General features: G+C 51.4%; 2 protein-coding genes across 2 annotated transcripts in view; one reads left to right on the top strand and one right to left on the bottom strand.

The window, feature by feature from the left end:
• Window positions 1-12,508, top strand: part of LOC140594115 (uncharacterized) — a 93,952-nt gene extending 81,444 nt beyond the window's left edge. Inside the window, exons 26-33 of the mRNA XM_072722496.1 lie at window positions 2,844-3,011; window positions 3,684-3,778; window positions 4,002-4,067; window positions 4,627-4,726; window positions 4,997-5,149; window positions 5,449-5,548; window positions 9,984-10,076; window positions 12,409-12,508. Coding sequence (XP_072578597.1) covers window positions 2,844-3,011; window positions 3,684-3,778; window positions 4,002-4,067; window positions 4,627-4,726; window positions 4,997-5,149; window positions 5,449-5,548; window positions 9,984-10,076; window positions 12,409-12,508 — 875 coding nt within the window. The remainder of the gene's footprint in view (window positions 1-2,843; window positions 3,012-3,683; window positions 3,779-4,001; window positions 4,068-4,626; window positions 4,727-4,996; window positions 5,150-5,448; window positions 5,549-9,983; window positions 10,077-12,408) is intronic.
• A 2,224-nt stretch (window positions 12,509-14,732) lies between these two features.
• LOC140594347 (vomeronasal type-1 receptor 1-like) lies at window positions 14,733-16,008 on the bottom strand. The gene has a single exon (XM_072725298.1). It carries the CDS (start codon window positions 15,781-15,783, stop codon window positions 14,866-14,868), a length of 918 nt encoding a protein of 305 aa, XP_072581399.1. The 5' UTR covers window positions 15,784-16,008; the 3' UTR covers window positions 14,733-14,865.
• Between the last annotated feature and the right edge of the window lie 11,438 nt (window positions 16,009-27,446).

The following is a 27,446-nucleotide window of genomic DNA, read 5'->3' as shown; positions in this document are numbered from 1 at the left end:
CCCTGGTCTCCTCCCGGGACATCGTGCAGATCGACCTGGACGTCAACCGCACGTTCCGCAGTCACACCATGTTCTGGGACCGCTACGGGGTCGGGTGAGGCTGCTGGGCCAGCGGGGTTCGGGGGTCGGGGGCCCGGCCTGGGAGAGGCCCGGGGGCTTCTGTGCTGGGGACACGGGGTCTCCGAGGCCGGGGGGAGCGACGGCAGCAAACAACACACTGCCACGTGGTAGGGTGCTGGGGATGACCCCCGTGCCCCCAACCCCAGGGTCTCGGGGATGGGGAGGCCGCAGGACGGGGCCTCCAGGGGTCACCGTCTGAGCTGAACCCCAAGGGGGTGAGGGGCGGCCCCGTGAAGAGCAGGGGGCCGGGGTGGGGGCGTGGGGGGCACGAAGGGGACCTGGGGCCAGGGTGCATGGCCGCGGCTGGACCGGGACACGTGGACCCGACGAGGGTCGGACAGGTCAGGGTGACACCCACCCTCCGGTGCTTTATGTACTTCTGAATTCTGGGCATTTTGTTTTAGACAATTTGCACTTGGTGAGCACACACGGCATGACGCCCCCCCCCCCCCCCCCCCCTCAGACGCCGCCCCGGTCCAGGCAGGCCCTGCGCGGAGCACACGGGGCCCCAGGGGCAGGGGCAGGGGTCACAGCAAACCCCAGACTGGGGTCGCCTTTATCTGTAGACGTCTCCATGTGCACCTTAGAGAAGGGGGTGCCCTGTGTCCGCAGCCCCCCACCCCATCCCCTCACCCACCGCCCCCACGCCATCCCCCTGCATCACCCCCCACACCATCCCCCACAACCCCAGACCCCCACCCCTACACTATCGGTCCCGCCCCCACCCCCACCCCACCCCCACGAGGACGCGGTGCAGCTGCCCCCTGTGGGACATGCTCAGCCTCCCCGGCCACCTTGGGGTTCTCTGGACGGCCTGCTCCCGTCAGAAGCCCGGGTGTCCCGCAGAGTCCCCAGGGGCCGCGGGGAGGTGGGGAAGGCAGGGAGCCCCCCGACAGGGGCTTGCAGGTGGGTGGAGCATAGGGTGCAGCTACCTGTGTGTGCAGCGGGCGGGGTGTGTGGGAGCCCGGGACCCCAGGGGTGACCTGCAGGGGCGCCAGGGGCGGGGCTGGGGAGACGCCAGGCATGGGTGGCTGGGCTTCCCGGGCGGGCCGCTCGGACCGTCTCCCCACGAGAACTCGGTGCTCCTCCCTGCAGGGAACCTGCTGCCCCCCGGGGCCCCCGCGGCCCTCAGAGCGCGGCCGGGTCAGGCTGACCTGTGACCCCCGGCCCGGGGGGAGCCGGCCTCCAGCAGCCCGGGCCCGGGGGCCGCGGAGCCGGGGTGCAGACTCAGGCCGCCGTGCGGGGGGGCATCGGGCGGCTCCTGGCAGCGCTGAGGGGGCCGCACCCCGTACCCCCCCCGTGCTCAGATAGTGACCCCAGGGGTTCGCAGCCTGTATCGGGGTCACACCTGCACGACGTTCCCTGCTCTCCTCACGGCGGCTCAGACCTGGAGCCCCGAGGTGCTCTGGGATGGGCGGGCCCGGGGTGCCCCCCACAGAGTCCAGCCCAGGGACACCTGGGAAGACCTGGGGGTGCGCTCAGGGCCACGGATGCCCCGGCTGCGTGGGCTCGGGGCAGGGGTCACGTGGGGCTGGTGGTGTTCCCGGGACACGGGGCCGGGCCAGGCCAGGGCAGCGGAGGAGAGGCGTCAGGGGCTGCGGGGACCGTGGCAGGGGGAGCGCTGGCTCCCATGGGGGCGTGCGGGGGGGGGGGGGGGCCGCTCCAGGGCTGGAGGCCCGGGGCGCTGGCGGCGCTGGGGGAGCCCGGAGCTGCACACCCCACGGCGGGAGCCGCTCGGAGGCGTCGGACACCCCAGGGTGCACTGAACCCCCGGCACGCTGCACGTGTGAGGTCGCCGCCTGTCCCCGTGCGCAGACCTGACCCCGGAGATCGGCCCCCGCGGAGGGGCCCTGCGGGCCGCGGGGCCTGCGGGGCGGGTGTCGGCACCTCGGCGGCCTCGCTGGGCGGGGGCTGACTGAGCAGAGCCCCCCGCTGTCCCCCCTCCTAGGCAGCGAGCCCTGTTCTGCGTACTGGCAGCCTACTCGCTGTACGACACGGTGAGTGTCCCTGCCCCCGCCTCCTGCCCCGCGGGCGGCCTTGTCCTGAGTGGTGGTGACCAGCGGGACTCACAGTGATGGCCCCGGCTCCACGGCCCCCGAGATGCCGGGGAGGGTCTCTCTCCTTCGGGACGGGCAGGGGGCGGGGTGCAGACCTCCCAGGGGAGGCAGGGCCTGCGTGCCCGAGGGCCGGGGCTGCCCGGGGCCCCCGCGTGCACCGCGGCCGTCCTAGAGCTCGGGTCTGGACCCTGACAGACGGCACTACCGACGAGAGCCCGGGCGGGGAAGGCTCCCACTCCCCCGAAGGGAACGAGGCCGAGGCGCCCAGGAGGCCGCCCCCTTCCACGGCGCATTCCAGAAGGGTCCCCGAGGACCCCAGCTCACACGCTCCCCGGCCCCGCGGGGTGTCCTGGCCCAGCTCCCCTCGTGGGACCTGCCAGGGGCCACAGTCAGGCCCCCCCACCCCCCCGCCGACCTGCCCTCGGGGGGGTCTCCAGACCTGGCGGGTCCCCTACAGCCTGGCACAGCTCACGGAGGCCCCTCCTGCTGGCCTGAGGACGGGGGTCCTGGCACGGCGGCCGCAGGGCTCGGTAGCGGGGCCCGGGGTGCTCGCGCCCCAGCTGGTCCGGGTGGCCCTCACCTGCTCCCCCGCCCTCTGGGAGCCCCCTCCGGGAGCCCGGGCTGGGAGGGAGCCGGGGGAGCCTGACGCCCGCGGGGAGGGCTCAGAGGGGGCCTCGGGGCGCACGCCCTCCGTGGGGCTCTGGCTCTTGCAGGAGGTGGGCTACTGCCAGGGCATGAGCGAGATCGCGGCCGTCCTCCTCATGTTCCTGCCCGAGGAGGACGCCTTCTGGGCGCTGGCCCAGCTGATGGTGGGCGACCGGCACTCCATGCACGGTAGGGGCCCGCCGGGGAGCTCAGGAGGGCCTCCCTGCAGGCTGCTGCACCGGGGGGCAGGCGGGGACCCCCCAGCTCGCCCCCCCACGGGCAAGGGCCCCGCCTCCCCGGTGGCCTCGGGGTCCCGGAGCCACGGCCACCCGCCCCACCGTCTGCAGGCCAGGCACGCACTCCCGTTGCTCCCCCAGCCTCCCGCCGGGCTGCCGGCTTGTCCCCCAGGCCCCCCTGCCAGCCCACGGCCACACGGGGCCCAGGGGGCAGCGTCTCCCCCTCCCGGGGGCCCCCAGCCTCACTCCCAAGCCCCACCCACAGCAGAGGGCCGTGCACGCCCATCACCCTCCCCGTGGCCTGCACCCGCTGCCCCTCGGGGCTGGGGACCCGCCTGTCCCCGCGGCGGCCCCCGCAGGAGAGAGGGTGCTGGGTCAGCCGGGCCCGGTCCTCAGCCCCCAGCCCACGCCCCGCGGGGTCTCTGTGAGGACGAGGGTCCCCGGGCCCCGCGCCCCCGGCCTGGGAGGCAGGCCCTGCCCTCTGGGAAGAGCGGATCCAGCCAGGGCTCCGAGGGCGGTGGGCACACGGGGGTCAGGGCGTGGCGGGGAGGCCCCTGCCCCGACACCCCCCACCCCGCCTGGTGCAGGAGGAGGCCCTGACCGTGGGGGCCTGGGGCCTTCTCAGGCTTCTTCGTCCCGGGCTTCCCGAAGCTCCTCAGGTTCCAGAGACATCACGAGCGGGTCCTCCAAAGAGCTCTCCCGGACCTGAGGAAGCACATGGCGAGTGGGGGCGAGTGGGAGCTCCTGAGGCTCCGTCCCCGGAGCCCGGGGCAGGGGGTGGGGGGCATGGCCCTCCCTCCGAGCTGCCCAGAGTTGGGGTCACGTTCCTCCCCCTGGGGCCCGGGGGCGCCCTCGGGGCTGGGCTGGGCCGTGGGGGGGAGCGCGTCCACCCGGCTCCAGGGGCCGCGGCGTGGGGCCTGAGCACCCCCTGCCCTCCCGCCAGGACGAGGAGCAGATGTCCACCGGCATCTACAGCCCCAAATGGTTTCTCCAGTGCTTCCTCGGCCGGGTGAGGCCCCCCCCCCCGGGACCCCCGCTCCCGGACCTGCCCCCTGCCCCCGGGGAGGGCCCAGCTCAGCCCCACCCTCCAGACGAGCCAGGCCCGACCCCGGGGTCCTGAGGCTGAGGCTGAGGCTCGCAGCCCAGCCCGTCCTGGAGAAGCCCAGAGGGTCCCTGGACGAGGTCCCGGGGGGCGGCCCGTCTCTGCCTCAGCTCCCCCGGGGGAGGCCGGGTCAGCCCGGGGTGTGGACGGGCCCTCGGCCCATCGGGCGGCCAGCCTGGGGTCCTCTCGAGGCGTGGTGTCGTCAAGTGCGGGCAGAGTCTGTGCCCCCAGGGGTGCGGGAGGTGCTGGCCGGGGTCGGAACCCGGAGCGGCCGGGAGTCCCTGATCTCCCTGGGAGGAGGGCACGCACGGGGAGGCGGGGGGCGGGGGGCGGGGGGCGGGGGGGGGGGGCGCTGCGGGGCCTCGTCGCAGGCAGCCGGGGGCCAGATGGCAGGCCTAGCCTAGCCCCAGCCGAGCCCCCCAGGGGCCCTGCTCAGGCCGCTCCTCCCACCCCGCCGTCCCCCTAGACCCCCTTCTCGCTCACCCTGAAGCTGTGGGATGCCTACGTGTTGGATGGGGAGAGGGTGCTCACGGCCATGGCCTATACCATCCTCAAGGTGCACAGGAGTAAGTGAGCCCCCGGGAGCCCAGGTGTGCCGGGGGCGGGGGGCAGGGGCGGTGACCCTGGGCTCTGAGCAGCACCCAGACCTGGGGCGGGGGGACGGCGGGGCAGGCGGGTGCAGCGGGGCTCCCCGAGTGGAGCAGCGGGCAGGGGCCACCCCGGCCAGCGCACTGCCCGCGGCGCTCCTGGGCACAGCGGGACCCCAGCCGCTGGCCTGGGGGCCCCGGGGGCCCCAGGGCGGGGCCCTCTGGGTCTGACTCTCGCCCACCGCCCAGAGCGCCTCCTGAAGCTGCCCCTGGAAGGGCTCCGGGAGTTCCTCCAGGACTCTCTGGCCCAGCCCTGGGCCCTGGAGGACGAGGCCGTGCTGAGACACCTTCGGGCCTCCATGACCCAGCTCCGCAGGATGCGGTGCGACCTGCCCCCGCCAGGTGGGCTCAGGGCCCCGGCCCCTCCCGACTCGGCCTGCTGGGGCCGCCCACAGGGGACAGAGCCCCCGGGGCCCCCGTCCTCATCTCTGGGGCTCTCCTCTTCTGCTCCAGCCTCGGGGACCCCAGGCCAGGGCTGGGCGGGCGGGTACCCACTGCAGGGCCCGGGCAGCAGTGTGGGGGGCTGAGCACAGGGTCAGGCCGGGGGGGTCACGCGGGAGCCGTGAGGACCCCCGGGGCCCCCAGCGGGGGACACACAGCCTGCTGGAGACGAGACGCTGACCCCGTCGGCCTCTTTCCAGCGGGACCTGAGGAGTTCCCCACGAGGCCCCTGGGCCTGGAGCCAGTGTCCCCGGCGCCCGGGCCTCTCCTCCCTTCTCCGGCCTCTGAGCCACCGCCCAGGCTGGAGGAGCCGGCCTCCCCGGGCCCAGCCGCCCGGCCTGAGCCGCCCGGACCCCCTCCCGGCCAGGCCATCGTCCAACTTGCCCCCCAGCCCCGGCGGTGGAACTCCCTCCCCACCCTCCCGGGGCAACAAGGCGGTGCAGGCAGGCGGCCCCGGGACACGGCGGGCTTCGAGACCGAAAACGGGGTCTCCTTCCATTTGGCACCTGCCTGGGCCACCCCAGAGGCCCCGCGACGGACCGGGCCCTGGAGCACCCCCGGGACTCCCATCACGCGGTCCCCCCAGCCCCCTAGGGATGACGCTGTCGGGCCCAGGACACCCTTCCTGCCCCGCGGCCACTGCAGCTCGTGCCCCTCGCTGGGCAGTGACGGGCACAGCCAGGGCAGAGCCAGGGCGGCGCTGAGCCCGCTGCCCCGAGGCCCCGCACAGGCCCGGGACCCTCTGCCCCCCGCGTCCACGGGGCAGCTCGATGCTCGCGGGCCTCGGGGGCAGAGCGTGGCGGTGAGGGCGGGGGCCCGGAGGCTCCGGCCCGCCGTCACCGTGCCCTGCCTCGTCTCGCTGTGCCTCCCGGAGGGCGGCACCGCCCGCACGGGACACCAGCCCCTGACCCAGAGGGACCTGGGCTGGCCTGGCCCCGGGCTCTGTGGGGGCAGGGGCGACTCGAGCGCCTGCCCCAGGCCCAGCGCTAATGGGATCCAGCGCCCCGGGGCCCTGGCCAGGCCTGCGTTCTGGCCCCGGGCCGAACGAGCCCTCTCACAGCAGGATGTGGCCTCCTGGGCCCTGGGCGTGCCCCACAGACCCAGGTCGCTGACCTAGGGCAGCCCTGGGGATCCCGGGACACCCCAGGGCAGGGCAGCGGGGGCAGGCCCGTGGGCCCCACCCACACCCCCACCCCCACCCCCACCCCCACCCACACCAGGAGGCAGGCTCCTCCACGCGCTGGGGCTCCAGCAGTCAGTCACCCGGCCCCAGGGGGCCCGAGGCCGGGGTCCAGCTGCCCTGCGGGGACCCAGCGCAGGAGCCCATGGGCCGCAGGTCCACGTCAGCCCTGCCGCCCCCAGAACCGCCTCTCACCGCCCCGACCTCAGGACACGCGCCCCCACCCGGAGTCGAGTCCGCACAGGCTCCCAGGCGGGGGACTCCAGCACCCGCACCCCTGTGGGATTCCCGCTTTCCTCTAAGGACAGGAAGGTCTCCCAGGGGAAGGCGCGCACCCTCGGCTCTGAGCCCCTGTTTGCTGTTGCAAGTTCAATAAAGTGTTGTTGTGTGAGAGGGCACGGCCGGCTCGTTTCTGCGTCTCCCGGAGCTCTGTGCACGGGGTGCGGAGACACCCCCAGAGAGGAGGAGGGGGCGCCGCCCAGGCCCCGACCAGCCCCTGCGGGGGCGCCGCCAGGCACACACGGCTGACGTCCCCACGTGCCTTCCCGGGGCGGCCAGACGCCAGGGTCAGGACCCCGCAGACTCTACTGCGACTCAGCCTGCGCCCGCGGCCAGGACGGGCCTGGGACAGAGTGACAGCCGGGGAGCCTCAGGTCACCAGGGTCTGTGCTAAGCGCCCTGGGAGGTCTGTGCCCCCTCTGTCCAGGGGGCCTGGGCTGCCCGGGCTCCGGGGCGCTTCCTCCCCTCCCGGCCCCGGGCCTGTGCGCCTGGGGCACAGAGGGCCCGCGGGGCGGTCAGCGTGGCCCCGGAGCGGACGTCAGGACAGCAGGCCCTTGCAGCTCTCACACCTGGGCCACCCTCACCGGGCGGGCTCAGCGTGCACACCCGGTGCTGCTGGATCCCTCGCACCAGAGTGTGGAGGGCACCCTGCACGCCCTGGAGAGTAGGGGCTGGGTGAGCGCGGGGCTCGGCCTGGGGGCAGGCAGCGCAGGGGACCGAGGGACCCCGGCCCCGTCCCCACCCCGACTCCCACACACACACACACACACAGGCAGCCCCAGGGCTCCCCCCACGGGCAGCCGGCCCCTCAGGAGCTCCCCCCAGGGCGGCCCCGAGGTCTGGCTCCCCGCTGGAGCTGGAGAGGCATCGGGGAGAAGAGAAGCGGCCGGCGCTCGGCGGGGACCCGCTGCCACCCACGGGAATGTGGCCGAGCCGGACCTTCCAGCTCAGCTGACCCCCCGGCGGGACGGGACGGCACGGGACGGCACGGGACGGCACGAGGGGGCCCGGGTCGGCCGGGAGAACCCAGCTAGCCGCCCAGCGCCAGCACCGGAAATGATGGTGCTTCTTCAACCGTTTCGGCGTCAGGACGACGCGGCCCGAGGATCAGATCGCGGCACGGCGACAGACAGGCACACACCCCAAACCCAACAAACGTCGGAATCCCCCGACTGTTGTCAGACAGCAGCCGGACGGTTACAGACGGGACGCTGGGGTCCCCGGTAGGACACACGGAGGACGCTCCAGACCACGGCTGCAGAGGCGCTGGAGGCCCGGGGATGCGCCTGCGGGTGCCCACGGGGAGCGCGGGGCGGCGGGAAGCACCCTACAGAGGGGGGCCCCTCCTGGGAAAGGACGCCGGGTCCCCGCGAAGGCTCCCGATGCTGACAGCTGTCCCCCTCTCCTTCAGCTTCTGGTTCCCCCCCCGCCCCATTTTGCTCTTCCTGATTCTCCGTCGGCCTCCGCCCTGCATCCGAGCCACTGACCACACGGGCTTCTTTAGGACGTCGGGTCCCAAAAGGAGGCCGAGCTCTGGCTCCCGGGATCGGGAAGGACCATCGCCGAGGTTTATGCTGATCCCCCCGAGCTCGTGCCTTCCCGGCTCTTCTGTCCTGCAGAACGAGGGGAGGCACGGGCCTTACGGGGAAGGAGGCCCACTCCCACTCGGGCGGGACCGTCCCTCGTGGGGGACCCCGTCATCTGGGCCCGGGAGAGCGAGCGGGGCCATCAAGAACAGGTCGCAGGCTAGACGTGGTCCGCTCTGAGGTTTGTCCTGAAGCGAGGACTCCCCTTCCACGTCACGCTGTCTTAGTTCATCCATTTATTATTTGTTAAAGGTTTTACGTTTATGTCCTCTCTACACCCAACACGGAGTTCCAGCTCACAGTCCTGACATCAAGGTCCCCCGACCAGGCCGGCCAGGCACCCCAGGGCCATGTTTCTCATCTCTTTGCTGGCTCGCCTATCTCTGCACCCAACTGGGACATCGAGTCCACGACGGGGGAGCTTTAGCTACCTCCGAACCCGCAAGAACCCGGAACGTTCTCGCTGTGTCCCCATCCTAGAACGACCTTCGCCGTCGAACAGCAACTCAAATAAATCGGCAGCCAGCCCAATGACTCCTGGTCAAGGACACGGCCAACTTGTCACGTGTGTGGGCCCCGCTCCCTGGGCTCCCGGGGCTCCCGGGGAGGCTCCGCTTTCTTTAACATCGACCAAGGTCCCAATGACTCCACCGCACCTCGACGCCGGGGCTCAGTTTCTGCCCTGACACGACACAGGCAGCACGTCGGCTTCAGTTACTCCCTGTCAATCAATCAAAGGGAGCCTGGCCGCTCTCGGGGTGGTTGGGGTGGTTGGTAAGAACACGCGACTCTTGTTCTTGGGGCGGAGAGTTCAAGCCCCATGTGGGTGTAGAGATGACAGAAAAATAAAATCTTAAAAAGAAAATCAGTCAGTCGGTCTGGGGGAGACACAGCCCCGGATCCCACAGGGGCAGGGAGCCAGCTGACGGGTCTACGCACACTATTAGAAGCAGCAGAGCACAAAGTCAGAACTTCCAGAAGTCTGCTAGAGGGGGGGACACGCCGGCCTCGACGGTGCTTGGGAGGCGAAGTGGGGGGCGGCCCCTGGAGCGACAGGGTGGGCTCAGGGTCCCCGGGGTCCCAAGGACGGTGGCGCCAACGGTTCCCAGGCCCAGGAGCGGGGACCCCGGCCGAGGGCCGCGGGACTAGGGCCAGCTGTCTGCCCTGTGTGGCCACAAACTGCAAACCCCTGTGCGGTCACGGGGCCGCGTCCCTGGGCCGGGCCAGCAAAGGCCAGAAGTGGGAGGAGACCCTCCCGGGCGGGAGGAGCACGGGTCTCCCCCAGGGCAGCCCCTAAAACTTGGAGGTTTGAAACTCAGTCACTTGTCTGAGATAAAAAGAAAAAAAACAAAAAAACAAAACTCAGACAGGCAGGGTTAATGCAGGGTCTGTAGAAGCGGTGGAGGCCCGGGGCCCGGGGGCTCCTCTGTGGAGGCCCCTGCAAACCGGGGCGCGGATGCTCAGCCCCCGGCCCAGGGGACTTGGCGCCCCCACCCACATCCCGCTCTCAGGCTCGGGGGCAGTACAGCACTGCCCGTGGGAGGCAGACCCCGCCTCTGACCCGCAGGTGCATTGCTCCGGAGGCAGGTGCATCGCCCCCGAGGCAGGTGCGCACCTGACATCAGCGCCGAGGCTGGAGGAGTAGCATGGCGCTGCCCGCGGGAGGCCAGACCCTGCCTCTGATCCGCAGGTGCATCGTCCCCGAGGCAGGTGCGCACCTGAAGTCAGTGCGGCGGCCCCGCCTCCAGACCCCGACTGGACCTCTGGCTGCTGCCAGATTGAGGTACCGCAGAGGCCGCAGAGCTCCAGCTCCGGAAGGAGAGCGGGGTCGAGCTTCCTCTGTACTTTGGGCTTGCTTTATTTTCATTTCTTTTCTTCAATTCTTTTTTATTAATTGCTTGATTTTAGTTTTTATGTATATACCTTATATATTACTTTTGTTTACTTTCATTGTACTTTGAGCTGAAAAAGGACAGCAAGAAAGCCTAAAGCCTGCAGCAGAAGGGAAATAATAAAGATGAGAGCAGAAATAGACAATACAGAAACAACAAAACAGTAGAATGGAATAGCGAAACTAAGAGCCGGTTCTTCAAATACTTAATAAAATGGATCAAGCCCTAGCCAGCCTCATCAACAAGAAAAGAGAAGGGACCTTCTCTAAATAAAATCACAAATGAGAGAGGAGAGATCACAATCAACACCAGAAAAATAAGACAATTATAAGGGAATACTATGAAAGATTATATGCTAACAAACTGGGAGACCTGGAAGAAATGGACAAATCCCTAGAAATGTGCAAACGAGCAAAACTGAAATAGGAAGAAATAGAAAATGTGAACAGACCCATAACTAGCAAAGGAATTGAATCAGCAAGGCACCTGGGTGCCTCGGTGGTTGAGCATCTGCTTTGGCTCCAGTCAGGATCCCGGGGTCCTAGGGGATTGAGTCCCACATCAGGCTCCCCACATGGAGCCTGATTTTCTCTCTGCATGTGTCTCTTCCTCTCTCTGTGTCTTTCATGAAAAAATAAATACAATCTTTTTTAAAAAAAGGAAAGAGGACCCAAATAAAATCACAAATGAGAAGAGAAATAACAACAAACACCAGAGAAATACCAACGATTATAAGAGAACATTATGAAAAATTATATGCCAACAACTTAGAACCTGGAAGAAATAGATCAATTCCTAGAATTGGATAACATAGCAGAAATGAAAAAGGAAGAAATAAGAAACTGGAACAGACAGATAACCAGCAAAGAAATTGAATCAGCAACCAAAAATCTCCCAAGAAACAAAGTCCAGGACCAGATGGCCTTCCCGGGGCAATTCTACCGGATATCTAAAGAAGAGTTAATATCCATTCTTCTCAAATTATGCTCAAAGCAATCTATACATTTAATGTGATCCCCATCAACCTAGCAATGGTATTTTTCACAGAACTGGAACAAATGATCCTAAAATTTGTATAGAACCACGGAAGATGGGCTGCCCTGGATCTCTGCCCCTCTCTCTCTCTCTCTCCCTCTCTCTCTCTCTCTCTCTCTGTCCCTTCTCTGTGTATTCTCATGAATAAATAAATAAAATCTTTAACAAAACAAAAACAAACCACGGAAGATTGAAAATAGCCAAAGCAGTGTTGAAACAAAACCAAAAAAAAAAAAAAAAAAACCAAAGCTGGGATTCCAGATTTCAAGTTATATCACCGAGCTCTAGCGATCCAAAGAGTATGGTGCGGGCACAAGAAAGAGAGCCTTAGATCAATAGAATAGAATGGAAAACCGGAACAAGACACACACCTGTAACTCTATGATCAATTAATCTTCAACAAAGCAGGAAAGAATATCCAACAGCAAAAAGTCTCTTCAACAAACGGTGTTGGGAAAACTAGGCAGTCACGTGCAGAAGAATGAAACAGGACCACTTTCTTACACCATGTATGTAAAAAATAAATTCAAAATGGATTAGGGACCTAAATGTGAGATCTAAAACCATAAAAAGAAGAAAAGATAGGCAGCAATGTCTTGGACATGGGCCATTGGATCTTCTTTCAAGACACGCCTCTGAGGCGAGGGAAACAAAAGCAAAAATAAACTATTGGGACTTCATCAAGTTGAAAAGGTTCCGCACAGTGGAGGAAACAACCGTAGTGAAAAGGCAACGTACAAAATGAGAGGAGATATTTGTAAACGACGCATCCGATAAAGAGTTAGTGTCCAAAATAGATAAAGCAAATATAAATCTCAGCATCCTAAACACAAATTACCAACCGAAAATGGGCAGAAAACATGAATGGACATTGTCTCTGACAGGACATCCAGATGGCCACCAGACACACGGAAAGTCACTCAGCATCACCCATCACCAGGGAAATGCAGACCCAAACCACAATGAGATGTCACCTGACAGCCGTCAGAATGGCTAAAATTCACAGCACGAGAAACAACAGGTGTTGGTGAGGCTGGGGAGAAGGGGGAGCCCCCTTGCACTCCTGGTGGGAATGCGAACAGGTGCGGCCACTGTGGAGAACGGTGCGGAGGGACCTCAAGAAGTTAAAAGTAGAGCGACCCTACGATCCTGGAATTGCGCAGCAAGGTACTTGCCCCGAGGATACAGAAGTACAGATCCTAAGGGGGACGTGCAGCCCAGTGTCTGCAGCAGCGTCATCAACAGCAGCCGAACAGCGGACCGGGCCCAGGCGTCCACCGACAGATGAGTGGGCACAGACGATGGGGGAAATACAGTCACTGCGACGTCACTCGGTCATCAGAAGGGATGGAATGAAGCCATTGACAACGATGTGGGAGAACCGGAAAGGACTGATGCTAAATGAACTAAGTCAGTCAGAGAAAGACAAATACCATACGATTGCGTTCACGTGTGGATTTTAAGAAACCAATCAAACTGCAAAGGGGCGGGGGGCGGGGGGAGATGAGAGAAGCAAACCAAGAAACACATTTAACCATACAGAATAAAGTAATAAATACCAGAGGAATGGGGGGGGGGGTGGATAGGGAAATGGGATGGGGATGACGGAGGGCACCTGTGACGAGTACCAGGCATTGTAGCCAATGGTTGAATCACTATGTGGTACACTGAAACTATGTTATACTGTGTTAACAAACCAAAACAAGCCTGAAAAAATATGGTCTACATCCTCTATCATTAGGAAGTTACCAATGAGAACAGCAGTGAGATAGTGCTACACACCATTTAGAGATGCTAAAGTCCAAAAAAAAGGATCCCAGTTGCTGGAGGGTTGTATATGACAGGAATGCTCCTTCATGCTGGGGATGTGCATACGGTTGCTTTGGAAGACAGTTTAGCAGTTTTTTCCAAGGCTAAATAAATCTCTCCTGAGGGCCCAACATTCATACTTCTAGTATTTAGACAATTGTTTTGAAAAAACTGTTTCCACGCAAAAACTAGCATGCGAGTATGCGCGGTAGCTCTATTCATCGTAGCTAAAACCTTAAAGAGATCAGGATGTCCTTCAGTACATGAACCCATAAGCAAACTGCGGTGCATCCAAGTGAAGGGTGCCAGGAAGGCCACACCAGCCTGCGAGAAGGGTGCACATGGGGCCGGCTGGGCCCGTGCACACAGTCCTGTATGAATCCATGCGTGTCCCCCGAGTGCCCTCACCGGTCAGGGCTGTGCTGGTCCCTGGAGCCTCCCGGGCAGAATGGGGCCAGGAGCACTCTTCCCAGGTGGGGCAGTGGAAAGAACAATACATAACCTCTGACACCCTCCACAAGCCTTGACTGGGGTTGGGTTGGATTTGAAACAGTAAGTGACCAGGTAAACACTTCATTCTTCTATTAGAGCCTCTATTAGAGGACCAAAGGGCAGAAAACCAATGCTTCAGCTCAAGTCTGGACTCACATGTGACCCTGGGCAAGTCCTGTCCACCCTGGGGGCCCAGGCAGATGGAGGAGAGGAAGAGAGCCAGTTATGTTTAAACTTAACTCTGACCCTGACCCCGACCCCAAACCCCTAACCCCAGACTTTGACCCTAAGCCCAAACCTGAATCTATACCTTATTTCCTAACTACATACCAGAACCATCTGACCTGCATTATCCTACTACGCCATAAGCTGAGCATGCAGCCCTTTGTAATAAGCTGTAATTGTGACAAGCTGCCTTACTTTCTCTGGTGTGGGAGATACCTAGTTCTTGGGTGTTGGCCTTTTTGCCCCCTTCTTTCTTTTTTTTTTAAAGATTTTATTTGTTTACTTGAAACAGGGAGCACAAGTGGACAGAGTGGGAGGCAGAGGGAGAGGGAGAAGCAGGCTTTCCACTGAGCACACAGGCTTTCCATGCAGGGCTCAGTCCCAGGACCCTGCGTTCATGTCCTGAGCCGAAGGCAGATGCTTCACCAACTGAGTCACCCAGGTGCCCCTGCCCCCTTCTTCTTTCACTCTTCAATTCAAACCTCAAGTCATCTATATGTTCAACAGTTCTCAGGACAATAATATTTCTGGTGTTTTGAGATCTTGTATATTTCTTAGTGTTTCTTCTTCATCTTAAATGTAGGTAAAAAATTATTGCAAATTTGAACACATTTCTGAATTTATATGAGAATATTAATAATTCTACTTTTAAAATTAAATATGACATATTTCTGACACACAAAGTATAGAGCACAATTTAATAAGCACACACATTTCATCACTTTGCTTAGAGCTAAGGTTACCTTACACAAAAAAAGTAACCACTACCCTTTTGTAGGTTTATTGATTTCTATAATTGTATGATAATGTTTCCAATATTATAAAACATTCTACATTACATACCTGTTGCTATTTTATAAAGTTTAAAACTTATATACATGGTATCATAATCTAAACCTTACATTTAATCTTTAAAATGTTTTTTAAACATTTTAAACAATAATTTGTAAACATTTGAAAACAATAATTTAATTACAGTTCTTTGGATTGTTAACTCAGTTCAATGGGGACGATAAATGTAACTCATGTCATCGATAAGCATGTTAATCTATATTCATACAAATGACTCCTGTGGTGCAGAAGAATGCTAAAGAGTGTTCTATGATCAATGAATTTTCTTTAAGAAGAGAAAAATCTTTTTGGGGGTTTCATGAAATTTATTCTATTTTCATTTTTAATTAGAAAGAAAGAACAGATAGTTGGGTAACATGATGAAAAAAAGTTATTAAATTTCTCCAGTTGCTCCTTTTTCTTACTTGTATAAACTAAATAAACAGTAAGAAAGGTGTTGGTCCAGTAAAAGAAAACAAAGCAGCTCACCAGTATGAGAATGACGTGAGTAGCCTTGTTTTCAGGAGAGCGTGAAGACTGGATGGTACTGCGAACATTCTGAGCTGCTCTGTGATGTCTGTAAAGGATATTCACCATGTAGATGCTACTACATGTCATCAGAGAGAGAAAGGACAAATCTCGAAGGAATACCGTACTTAGAAATATTGATGATATCTGGCCATCATGTGCACTGCTTTTACAATAAGCAATCTGATACCCAAGTCTATCATCGGTGATATTCCTGTTGGCCACAGTTCGTAAAAGGACCACAGAATAGATGGCCATGTTGATCATCCAGAAGAAAAGTAAGGAGGGTTGAAGGAATGCAGGGATTTTGTATTTGAGCCAGGCCCATTTATGACTACTTGGAGTAATAGTCACTGCCTGAAATGTACTCTGGAGGGCGGTTGTGCACAGAGAAATGCTCCGGGTAACTCTCTGAATATAGAGCACTGTTTTACATCCAGTATCGCCCATCTCCACTCTAATTCCAAAAGATGTAATTATATTTGGAATCCCTCTGAATATGAGCGTCAGAGCATTAGCCAAAGTTAAGTGGGCAAGAATCATATCTACAGGCTTCTTCTTATGAGGAAAAATTAAACATGTGTACATATATAATGTAAATAACAAAGAATTCCCCATGAAACCAATACAAGTTTGAAAGATAAAGAAAATCCCCCAAATTATGTCACTGGAAATCATTGTCTTTCAGTCTCTCTTAGATCTTCAAACCAAGTCCAGTACATCCTATAGACAAATAATTTAATTATGAATATAAATAGTAAAGGTAATTGAGACTGAGGGCTAAGCTATCAAGTTTCAGGGAGTCTTCCTGCAGAATTGGCAACTACGTAGCTATACGAGGGATCATCCAGGTTCTTAAAGAACAGAACTGTCAAGGAACAGAATTCAATTTTTATGAAGACAGAGTATCATATGTTCTGTGCCAATTAATAAAAGTAAAAGCTCATGCTTTCTCTAAAATAAATTAAAATTTTTTAAAAAGAAATGTGTTGTTCAATTTATTTATTAAGTTTTTATTTAAATTCCAGTTAGTTAATATAGAGTGTAGTATTAGTTTCAGGTATACAACACAGTAACCCAACACTTCCATACATCATCCAGTGCACAACATGACAAGTGCACTCCCTAATATTTATTCTGTATTTTACCCATCCTCCTCACCCACCTCTGATAACCATCACTTTGTTCTCTATAGTTAAGAGTTTGTTTCTTGATTTACCTACCTCTCTCCCTTTTTTCCCTTTAGCTTGTTTGTTTTGTTTCTTAAATTCCACATATGAGTGAAATTGTATGGTATTTGTCTTTCTCTGACTTATCTCACTTAGCATAATACTCTCTAGCTCCATCCAGGGCATTGCAACTGGCAAGATTTCATTCTTTTTCTATAACTGAGAAATACATAAATATGAATATGAATGTGAATATATATGCCACTTCTTTATCCATTCATGAGTCAATGAACACTTGGGCTGTTATAAACAATGCTGCTGGAAGCATCAGGGTGCATTGTGTCCCTTTGAATCAGTATTTTTGTATCCTTTGGGCAAATACCTAGTAGTGCAATTGCTTGATCGTAGGCAGTTTCATTTTTAACTTTTTGAGGGAACACAACTGGCTCCACAGGTTTGTATTCTCACCAAAATACAAGAGGTTCCCCTTATCTTCACATCCTCACCTATTGTTTCTTGTGTTCTTGATTTTAGACATTCAGACAGATGTGAGATAATGTCTCGTAGTTTTTTTTTTTTAATTTTTATTTACTTATGATAGGGACACAGTAAGAGAGAGAGAGAGGCAGAGACACAGGCAGAGGGAGAAGCAGGCTCCATGCACTGGGAGCCCGACGTGGGACTCGATCCTGGGTCTCCAGGATCGCGCCCTGGGCCAAAGGCAGGCGCCAAACCGCTGCGCCACCCAGGGATCCCTGTCTCGTAGTTTTGATATGAATTTCCCTGATGATCAGTGACATTGAGCATCTTTTCATGTGTCATGTTGATGAATTCATTTATCAGTTCTAACTCTGAGCATTTTCTGAATTTTATCTTTGGCCTATTGGTTGTTTTATAATATATTGTTTATTTTGCTTAAAATTTGAAATTTATCACTGTAAATGTTCATATTTAAAAGGAAGATAGAACACAACACAATAATATCGTTTTATATATAAAGACACTAGAAAAAGAGGAGCAAATTTACCCTAAGTAGCAGAAGGAAAATGATAATAAAGATTAGGACAGAGAAACAAAACAGAGAGTAAGAATACAATAAATTCTGTAAAACAAAATGTTTGTTCCTTTCAAAGATTGACAAAATTGACTAATCTTAGATGGATTAAGAAAAAAAGAAGATTCAAAGCACTAAAATCAGAAAAGTGGGCACATGACTAACAATATTACAGAAAAAAAATATTATGTAATATTATGTAATATTATGTAACAATATTACAGAAAAAAAATATTATGTAAAAAAATATTATGTAAATATTATATTATGTAATATTATGTAAATATTATGTAATATTATGTAATATTATGTACATAATATTAAATATTATGTAATATTATGTAAATATTATGTAAAAATATTATGTAAATATTATGTATATTATATCAGCAAACTAGATAACTTAGATGAAATTGACAAATTCCTAAAAACATAAAATTTACCAAACCTACTCAAGAAAATATAGAAAATATGGATTCCTGGGTGGCTCAGCAGTTTGGCGCCTGCCTTTGGCCCAGGGTGCCATCCTGGAGTCCCAGGATCGAGTCCCACGTCAGGCTTCCGGCATGGAGCCTGCCTCTCCCTCTGCCTGTGTCTCTGCCTCTCTCTCTCCCTATGTCTATCATAAATAAATAAAATCTTTAAAAAAAGAAAACATAGAAAATAAATCTAAACAGCCCTAAACAAATATAGAGCTTAAATTAGTAGTCAAGAACCTTTCCCTTCAAAAGAGCTCAGGATCACGTGGCTTAACTAGTGAATTTCCAATAAAAAATTTATCCTAATGCCTCTCAAATTCTTCCAAAGAATAGGAGGGAACAGTGCCTAACATATTCCATGAAGTCAGCATTATACTGATATCATAGCCAGACAAAGGCATCACAAGGAAAATAAAAGGGGGGGAACAAAATCCCTTATGAACATAAATGCATAATTCCCCAACAAAATACTAGCAAACTAAATCCAGTATCATATTAAAAGGAGGACATACTATGATCAAGTGAAATTTATCCTAGGAATGCAACGGTGGTTCAACATATAAAATCAAATACTGTAATACAGCACATTAATGGAATAAGGGGAAAATCCATACCATCATTTCAGTGCATTTGGGAGGAAAAAAAAAAGCATCCTTTCATGATAAAAAAAAAAACTCAATATTCTAGGAATAGAGGGTAACTTCCTCAACATGAGAAAGGGCATATATGAAAACCCCAAAAGTAGCACCATACTAAATGGTGCCTGAAAGACTGAAAGCTCCCCTCCTAAGATCAAGCACAAGACAAAGATGCCTGCTTTCACTGCTTCCCTTCGGTATTATCCTGGAATTTTCAATCATAGCAATTAGTTTTAAAAAAAAAAAAATCCTCAAAATGGGCAGGAAAAAGTAAAATTATCATATGGTTTCACTCACATGCCAAATATAAGAAATAGTGCAAGGGACTGTATGGGAAGAAGGGGAAACTGAATGGGGAAAAATTAGAGAGGAAGACAAACCATGAGAGACTCATGTCTGGGAAACAAACCGAGGGTTGCTGGAGGTGGGTGGTGAAGGGGTAACTGGGTGATGGGCATTAAGGATACCCGTGATGGAATGAGCACTGGGTGTTATACACAACTGATGAATTATTGAAAACTCCATCTGAAACTAATGATATACTATATGTCAGGAAATTGAATTTAAATTAAAAAAATAAATTAGTAAAAAAAATCAAATAAGTCAATAAAATTAACTATATTCACAACTTAAACTATGACTACCTCAATACTTGTATCAAAATTCCTTGATAAAATTCAAAGTGCATTCAAAATTAAAACAAATGGTAGGAAACCAAGAACAAAATGGTACATGCTTAACTTAGGAAAATAATTATTATCTGGGCCTGTGATCATCCTGCAAAATGACTAAATACTGCAACCTCTCTTTGAACGGGAAAATACCAGGTTGACTCACCATTTTTTGTACCAGAGGAGATGATCTACAAGCTAAGGCAAGAAAATGACTAGTACACATTTTGGAAAGGAAAGAAACCCCACAATTTTCTCATTAGACGGTATCATTTTCTAAGTATAAACTGCAAAGAATCTAGAGTTTAAAAATTACAAATAAGAATTTTACAAGGTAAATGGATAAAAATATCACTATACTATAACCATTTGCATTTATATACCAGAAACAAACTCCTTCTATAAAATAAAGTTTGGGATCCCTGGGTGGCGCAGCGGTTTGGCGCCTGCCTTTGACCCAGGGCGCGATCCTGGAGATCCGGGATCGAATCCCACGTCAGGCTCCCGGTGCATGGAGCCTGCTTCTCCCTCTGCCTGTGTCTCTGCCTCTCTCTCTCTCTCTCTGTGACTATCATAAATAAATAAAAATTAAAAAAAAAAAATTAAAAAAAATAAAATAAAATAAAATAAAGTTTAAGGTTGAGATACTACCTAAACAGTATAAAAATATCAAGTAAGTATAAATAAAAACAAAAGACATGTGAAAGCAGTAAGAGAAAAAGCATATAATTTTTCATGTTCAAAGCCTCAAAGATATAATATGCAAATAACGTCCATGTTTCCACAATGATGCATAAGTATTATAGAATCCAGGTCTGATTCTCAAGATGATTTTTTCACCTGTACAAATGTCTATGATACTCACAATGTCAAAAATAATCAAAGCAATTTTAAAGGAAGAAAAGAATGTAAAGAATTTTTCCATGAAGTATCAAGGTAAATCAGTATGAAGCTACATCATTAAGATATGATGGGTTTGGTGCCAGGAGCACCTTATGAAACAAATTAGAGTTCCCAGCAGTCAATCAACACAGTTTTTTAGTCCCGATACATGTGATCAAGTAAAGAAGTATGGTTTACAACCGTACTGTAGGTTCTTTTCTAAGTATGACCTGAGATATTTCTGATATCATGTCACATAAAATATCATTTTCATATGCACTGAACACCTAATTGTAGAAACAAATCTATTAAATATTTTATAGAATAATTATCTTCAAGAGATTAGACCCAATATATTTTTCTTGAATTTTTTAAAAGCCCAAGTGTAAATAAAAATATTAAAAGATTTTTATGTCTCTAAAATTAAGACATAAAGTGAGTGTGCTAACAAGCCCTAGGGAGGAGGAGTTCTTTGCCACAAACATAACCGCAAATTCTGGTATGCAGAATGTATTTGGATATGTGCATTGTACTCAGGCTAGAAGAAGGAATATTGACTATAAGAGAAACAAAGGAAAAGGGGAAGAAATGCAAAAGGACAACAAATGTACTTCTGGAAATAGGGTATGGTAGTGAAGATCTTGGAAACAGCAGAAATACCGTGATTATTAACAGAAATGGAGAGTGACAGGGTTGCAGAAGCAGATAAATGGAATAATGAGAAAAATTACATAAAATACTAACCTGGGGGAAAACGATTAGGTACATAATTAAAAGAAATAAAAGACTGTAGAGTATCTTTAAAAACGGCTTAAAAACAAGTGCATACAGGGCACCTGGGTGGTGCAGTTGGTTAAGTGTCCAACTCTTGGTTTTGGCTCAGATCATAACCTCATGGGTCCTGAGTTGGAGCCGGGTCCTGCTCCACACTCAAAGCAGAGTCTACTTAAGACTCTCTTTCCTTCTCCCCCTGCCCCTCTCACACCCCACACTTGCTCACACTCTCTCTCTCTCAAATAAATAAATAAATCCTTAAAAACAACAAAACAACAAAAAGTGCATAAAAGCTGAAGAGAAAGTGCAACCAATAAAAGAAAGCAAGAAATGGGAATAGAAGTAGTAAGTTGGATGAGCTCCAAAGTGTGAAGGACCAGGAAGGAATACGGAGGAAAGGCAAAGACTAGGCTACGCAATCAGTACATGGTATATGTCAATCTATCATCAAGTATACGTAAGACCATGTGCACTAATAATGTTATCTCAATTAAACGTAGAGATTTTTTTTTAATACATGCAATTAAAGAAGAAAGATGGAGATAGCCAGGAAAGCCAAAGGAGAAATTTAAGAATTTAATGAGTGGGGAATTAACTAATATAACAGCAAAAGAAGATAATAGAACAATTTTTAAAAAGTGATATAGTAGGGGCACCTGGGTGGCTCAGCATTTGAGCATCCGCCTTCAGCTCAGGTCGTGATCCCCAAGTCCCTGGATTGAGTCCTGCATCGGGGACCCTGCTCCATGGGGAGCCTGCCTGTCCCTCTGCCTCCCTCTCTCTGTCTCTCATGAGTAAATAGATAAAATCTTTTTTATAAAGTGGTATAGCAAAACCAAAATGCTTATCATACCATAAAAAATTAATACAAAGAAGAAATAAAGGGGAAATTTTAAGAGATAGAAGATCAAGTTTAGATTTGAAAAGAAGAGAATAAAATGAGTAGCAGAGTTCAGGAAAGGACTTAGTATCTCCTTTGCAGCCCTGAGACCCCAGTCACAGCAGCATCCTTACCAAAGCCCGTCTCTGTGGCTCCAGGGCAGGAGGACAACGCTCATGGGCCGTGCTGAAGAGCAATGGCAGGATGTCAGGGTTATGGGGAAGGGGCCGTGTGACTTCATCTCCCCCCTGGGCACTAACTGCTTTGTTATCCAAAATGGAATTGGCCTTGTGTACAGGGACTCAGCCCGGCATGTACAGCATGTACACAGGAGCCTGAGCGGGACTCGGTGGTGCCGGGTGTCTCCTGTTAGGGTCATTAAGAGTGTCAGTCACAAGTGCACAATTACCTTCTGATGTAACAGACGGCTCCCAGGTTGGCCTAGTTGTAAATTATTCCTCAGGGTTCCAGAGTAATGATGGGATGCTAATCAGAAGTTCAGTTCTCTCAGCGGACCAAACTATGCGGACACTGGCCACAGTGCAGCATCCCTGAGGCTGGGGTGGTGACTATTCAGAGTTGAATTTCAGGTTTCTGAAATTTCCATATAAAACAAGCATATTGCTTTGTCTTGTTCAGTGACCAAATCAATCCAGTTTTTATTTTAATTCTCAATACAGGGTCAGTGATATAATGTACACAACTTTAAATACAGGAAAAAAATCTCTTTTATTTAAATGTTTCTTTTTGAAATAATTATAGATTCACAGGAGGTTATCAGGGCAGAAAAGTCATATTAACCCTTCACCAAGTTTCCCCTAATGATTATTATATCTTTCACAATAGGGTACGATATAGAACAATTTGATGATGATGCAATGTATATGTACAGTATTTGGCTCATGTGTAGGTTCATGTAACCGCTACCTCCCTCAAGATACAAAACTATTCCACCCAGAGATGCCTGAGTGGCTCAGTGGTTGAGTGTCTGCCTTCAGCTCAGGGTGTGACCCCAGGGTTCTGGGATCGAGCCCCACATCGGGCTCCCCGCAGGAGCCTGCTTCTCCCCCTGCCTGTGTCTCTGCCTCTCTCTGTGTGCCTCTCATGAATAAATAAAAATAATAAAAATCTTTACAAAAAAACCTATTCCATCTACATAAATGTTCCCTCTTGCTACTTCTTCATACTCACATTCACCCCACCACCACATATCTGTTTTCCATCACTTTATTTTTGCTATTTCTAGATTGCTATATAAATATGTAATTATACAGCATATAATCTTCTGGGATTTGGTTTTTATCACTGAGCATTAGTCTCTGGATCCATCCACGTTGTGCAGGCATCAGTAGCTAAATTCTTTTCACTGTGGAATAAAATTCCTGATATCAGTGGCCCACAGTTCATTTAACGTTTGCCTACTGACAAACTCTATAGTTGTTTTGCAGCATGGCTACCACAAACAGACAACAGTTTTGCATTACTCTGAACAACTGTATACGAATCTTTGTGTAAACATAAGTTTCCATTTCTCCGAAACAAATGCCCAGAAGCACAACTGATGTACTGTGTGATACAGGTATATTCAATGTTTAAAGTAACTGCGAAACTGTTTTCCAGAGTGGCTGGGACATTTACAACCCTACCACAGTGTAGGAGCAATCCAGTTGCTGTACATCCTCCCCAATATTTAGTATGTGGTTATCTTCTTAAAAATTGTGGTACACTACAAATAATGTAAAATCTACCATCTTCACTGTTTATAAGCATATAGCTCAGAGGTGTTAAGTATATTCATGTTGTTGTGCAATGGATCTCCAGAACTTTTCCATCTTTCAAATCTGAAATTCTATGCCCATTAACCAATGCCCTCCTTCTCCCCTTAATCCCAACATCTGGTAACCACCATTCTTTCTATTGCTATGAATTTGGCTACTTAAGATACCTCATTAACTGGAATCATATAGTATTTGTCATATTGTGACTGGTTCATAGTACTAGGCTTAATGTCCATTCTGTAGTGTGTGACAGGATTGCCGTTTAAGGTTGAATGACATGCCAGTAGATGTATATACCACACTCTGTATATTCTTCCATCCATTCATGGATTTCTTGTGTTTACCTTTTTTTTTAAAAAAAGATTTTATTTGTTTATTCATGAAAGACATAGAGAGAGAGAGAGGCTGAGCCACAGGCAGAGGGAGAAGCAGGCTCCATGCCAGGAGCCCGACGCGAGACTCGATCCTGGGACTCCAGGATCGCGCCCTGGGCCAAAGGCAGGCGCTAAACTGCTGAGCCACTCAGGGATCCCCTTGTGTTCACCTTTTGTGAATAATGCTGCTATGAACAGGGGTGTGGAAATATCTCAAGACCTGCTTTCAGGATCCCTGGGTGGCGCAGCGATTTGGCGCCTGCCTTTGGCCCAGGGCGCGATCCTGGAGACCCGGGATCGAATCCCACGTCAGGCTCCCGGTGCATGGAGCCTGCTTCTCCCTCTGCCTGTGTCTCTGCCCCTCTCTCTCTCTCTCTCTGTGTGTGTGTGACTATCATAAATAAATAAAAATTAAAAAAAAATAATTTGAAAAAAAAAAAAAAAAAGACCTGCTTTCAATTCTTTTGGATTATACCCAGAAATGAAATTGATAAATTACATGGTAGTTCTACTTTTGCTTTTTTTGAGGAACTGCCACACGGTTTCCCATAGTGGTTTTCCAGAGCTTCTCATTTTTCCACATCCTTGTCAACACTTGTTGTTTTCTGATCTTTTGATAGTACTCTTCCTAATGGGTGTGGAGTGATATTTAACTGTGGTTTTGATTTGCATTTCTCTAATGATTAGTGATGTTGAGCATCTTTTTGTAAACTTGTTGGTCATTTGTATATCTTCTTTGGAGAAAGGTCTGTTCATATTGTTGGATCATTTTTAAACCAACTTACTTGATTTTTTCCTGTTGAGTTGTAGGAGTTGTCTACATATTCCTTATATTATTAATCCCTTATCACTTTAATGATTTACAAATCTTTTCTCCCATTCTATAGACTTTTTTCACTCTGTCCATTGTGCCCTTTGATGCATGAGTGTTTTAAAGTTTGATGTAGTCCCATTTGTCTTTGCTATTATTGCCTATGCTTTTGGTGTCACGTCCCAGAAATCACTGCCAAATCCAATGTTACGAAGCTTTCCCCTGTGTTTCCTGCTAGGAATTTTGGAGTTTGGGATCTTATATTTAGGTCTTTAATCCAGTTTGAGGTAACTTGCATATGCCATTATCTTATATTTTAGCTATTTTGATAGCTGTGTAGTGATACCTTATCATGGTCTCAATACTTTACTAAAGGGTAGTGACGTTGAACATCTTTTCATGTGCTTATCTGTCATTTGTATATCTTATTCAGTGAAATTTCTCTTTGTGTCTTTCTTTTTGGGTGTCCATTTTATAATTAGATTGTTTTTTAAACATTGAGTTCTCAGGCTTCTTCACATAATCTAGATAGGACTCCTTTGTCAAATAATATAGCATGTAAATATTCTCTCTCAGGATGTAGCTTGTCTTTTTATCTTTTTAACAGAATCTTTCAGAGAAAAAATGATTTTAATTTTTATGAAGTCCAATTTTTCCTATTACAGATCATGCTTTTGGTGCCCTGGGATTTTTCATTTGTTTTGTTTTTAAATATTTATTTGAGAGAGATGGGGGGGGGGGGTTTGCAAAGGGAGAGAGAGAATCCTCAAGCAGACTCCCAGCTCAGCACAGAGCCTCACACAGGGCTCAATCCCAAGACCCTGAGATCATGACCTGGGCCAAAGTCCAAGGCTTCGCTAACTGAGCCGCCCAGCTGCCCCATTTTTTGTCATGTTTAAGAACTCTTTACCAAGACCCAGGGCACAAGGAATTCCTCCTATTTTATCTTCTAAGAGTTTTATAGTTTTACAGTATACATATGCTTGATATCCATTTTGAGCTTTTTAATAATGTGTGGGGCTTAGGTGGAGTTCTTAGACAGATGGATTACACAAATCTTCATTTCTGAAGTGTGGGGATCATTAATACTCCTGCCTGAATTGGATCAGTGTAGTTTTCCATCAGCTTTAATCACAGAAACTGGTAGTAGTAAAAGTCATCCTAAAGGCTCGCTTGTATTTCAGACACCCTTGGCCTTACTTCCACTGTGTAGTAGCAGCCCAATTTCCCCTTGCTAATTGAGATAAATGATCCCACCCAGTACAGTAGCTCCCAAAAATATCTTCATGTTTACTGAACACTCAAAGGTCTATCCACATTTCTCCTCCCCACACCTCTTTGTCACCAATTTTCTAATCATATTCCTTCCAAATTGCTAACCATCCAGCTAAACCGTTGGCCACAGCCCAAAACCTTGTATATACCCATACTTCTGACTACTTCTTCCAAAGCAAAATGAACAATTAGCTGCACCTGATTGTTCCCACTCAGAAGATTTCCTTTCACCACTGTCCTTCATGGATGTCCCAGAAAGGGACTGTGGTGCCACATTTGTCCACTTTTGAATGGTGCGTGCATATTATCTGTAAACCAGGCTTGAGCTTTCACTTTCCTAGTCAACTAATAGTGCAGACATCCCTAGGAGGCCACAGATGCAGGCTAGGAGAGAGAAGGTAATGTAGCAGGAGTGAGGTCCGTGGGTTTTTGGGTTATGTCTTCGTGTAATTTCCTTGTGCCTTCAGGGCATGTACAAGCCTAATCTTGTATGGACCGCTTCCATTCAACAATGGAATACTGCAGTGCATGCCCGACCCTATGGCTTTATTGGTCAGACGATGTCTAGCTTAATACTGGAAGCTTAGGCTGCATAGTAACTTGGTGGCCCATGGTAGCATTCAGTCTCTACCAAGGCCCAGTAGCAAGCCAAAAGCTGTTCCCCAAAGAGAGATGATAGGGTTTTTGGAGGATAATAGGACTTTCCTCACAAATACTAGGTGTCCACATTGTGACTCACATCCAGAAGGCCTCTACCTACCACTGCTGCTTTGAGAACTACTGGATCTGCTGCATCATACAGCCCAAGTAGCAGAGCAGCTTGCATGACAGCCTGGACCTATTGCAGAGCCTTCTCTCATTTTGAGTCCCACCCAAAACTAGCAGCTTTTCAAGGTCACTCAGTAAATGGACCCAAATGAGGAATATGTTGTCTCCAAAATCCAAGGAGGCCCACTAGGCATTCTGCCTCTTTTTTGCCCTTTAGAAGGAATATCTTGACATGCCTGGTGCCAAGGGACCTCTGAAATTTCACTGAGGAGAAAGGCCTTTGAATTTATCATATTTAGTTCTCACCCTCTGACATGCCAATGTGTTGCCAATAACTCTGGAGTATTTGCTACTTCTTACTCACTAGGTCAATCAATATAATGCCATCAGGACCCATGTGGTGTCCTGTGGAAGGGAAAGGCAATCAAGATCCCTGTGGACCAAATTATGATACATAGTTAGAGAGCAGATATACCTCTGAGGTAGGACAGGGAACGTGTACTTCTGGTCTCGCCAGCTAAAGGAAAAATATTCTGTCGGTCTTTACTAATAGATGTCAAGGTGTGGTAAAGGCAATTTCCAGATCAAAAGCTGCATACCCAGGTATGGGGGATGTGTTAATTTGCTCAGCAATAAAACCACATCTGGAACAACACTTACAATTGGAGATACCATCTAGTTAAGCTTACTAGAATTTACCATCATTTTACAAGATCCTTCTGTTTTCTGCACAGGCCAGATATGTGAATTGAATAACCTAAGAGAGATTCACCACCCACCCCCCAATT

The sequence above is a fragment of the Vulpes vulpes genome, chromosome 10, assembly GCF_048418805.1.
Source record: "Vulpes vulpes isolate BD-2025 chromosome 10, VulVul3, whole genome shotgun sequence".
NCBI classification, from domain to species: domain Eukaryota; kingdom Metazoa; phylum Chordata; class Mammalia; order Carnivora; family Canidae; genus Vulpes; species Vulpes vulpes.
Note: the sequence above shows the minus strand (reverse complement) of the source record. Positions and strands in the feature narration are given on the sequence as shown.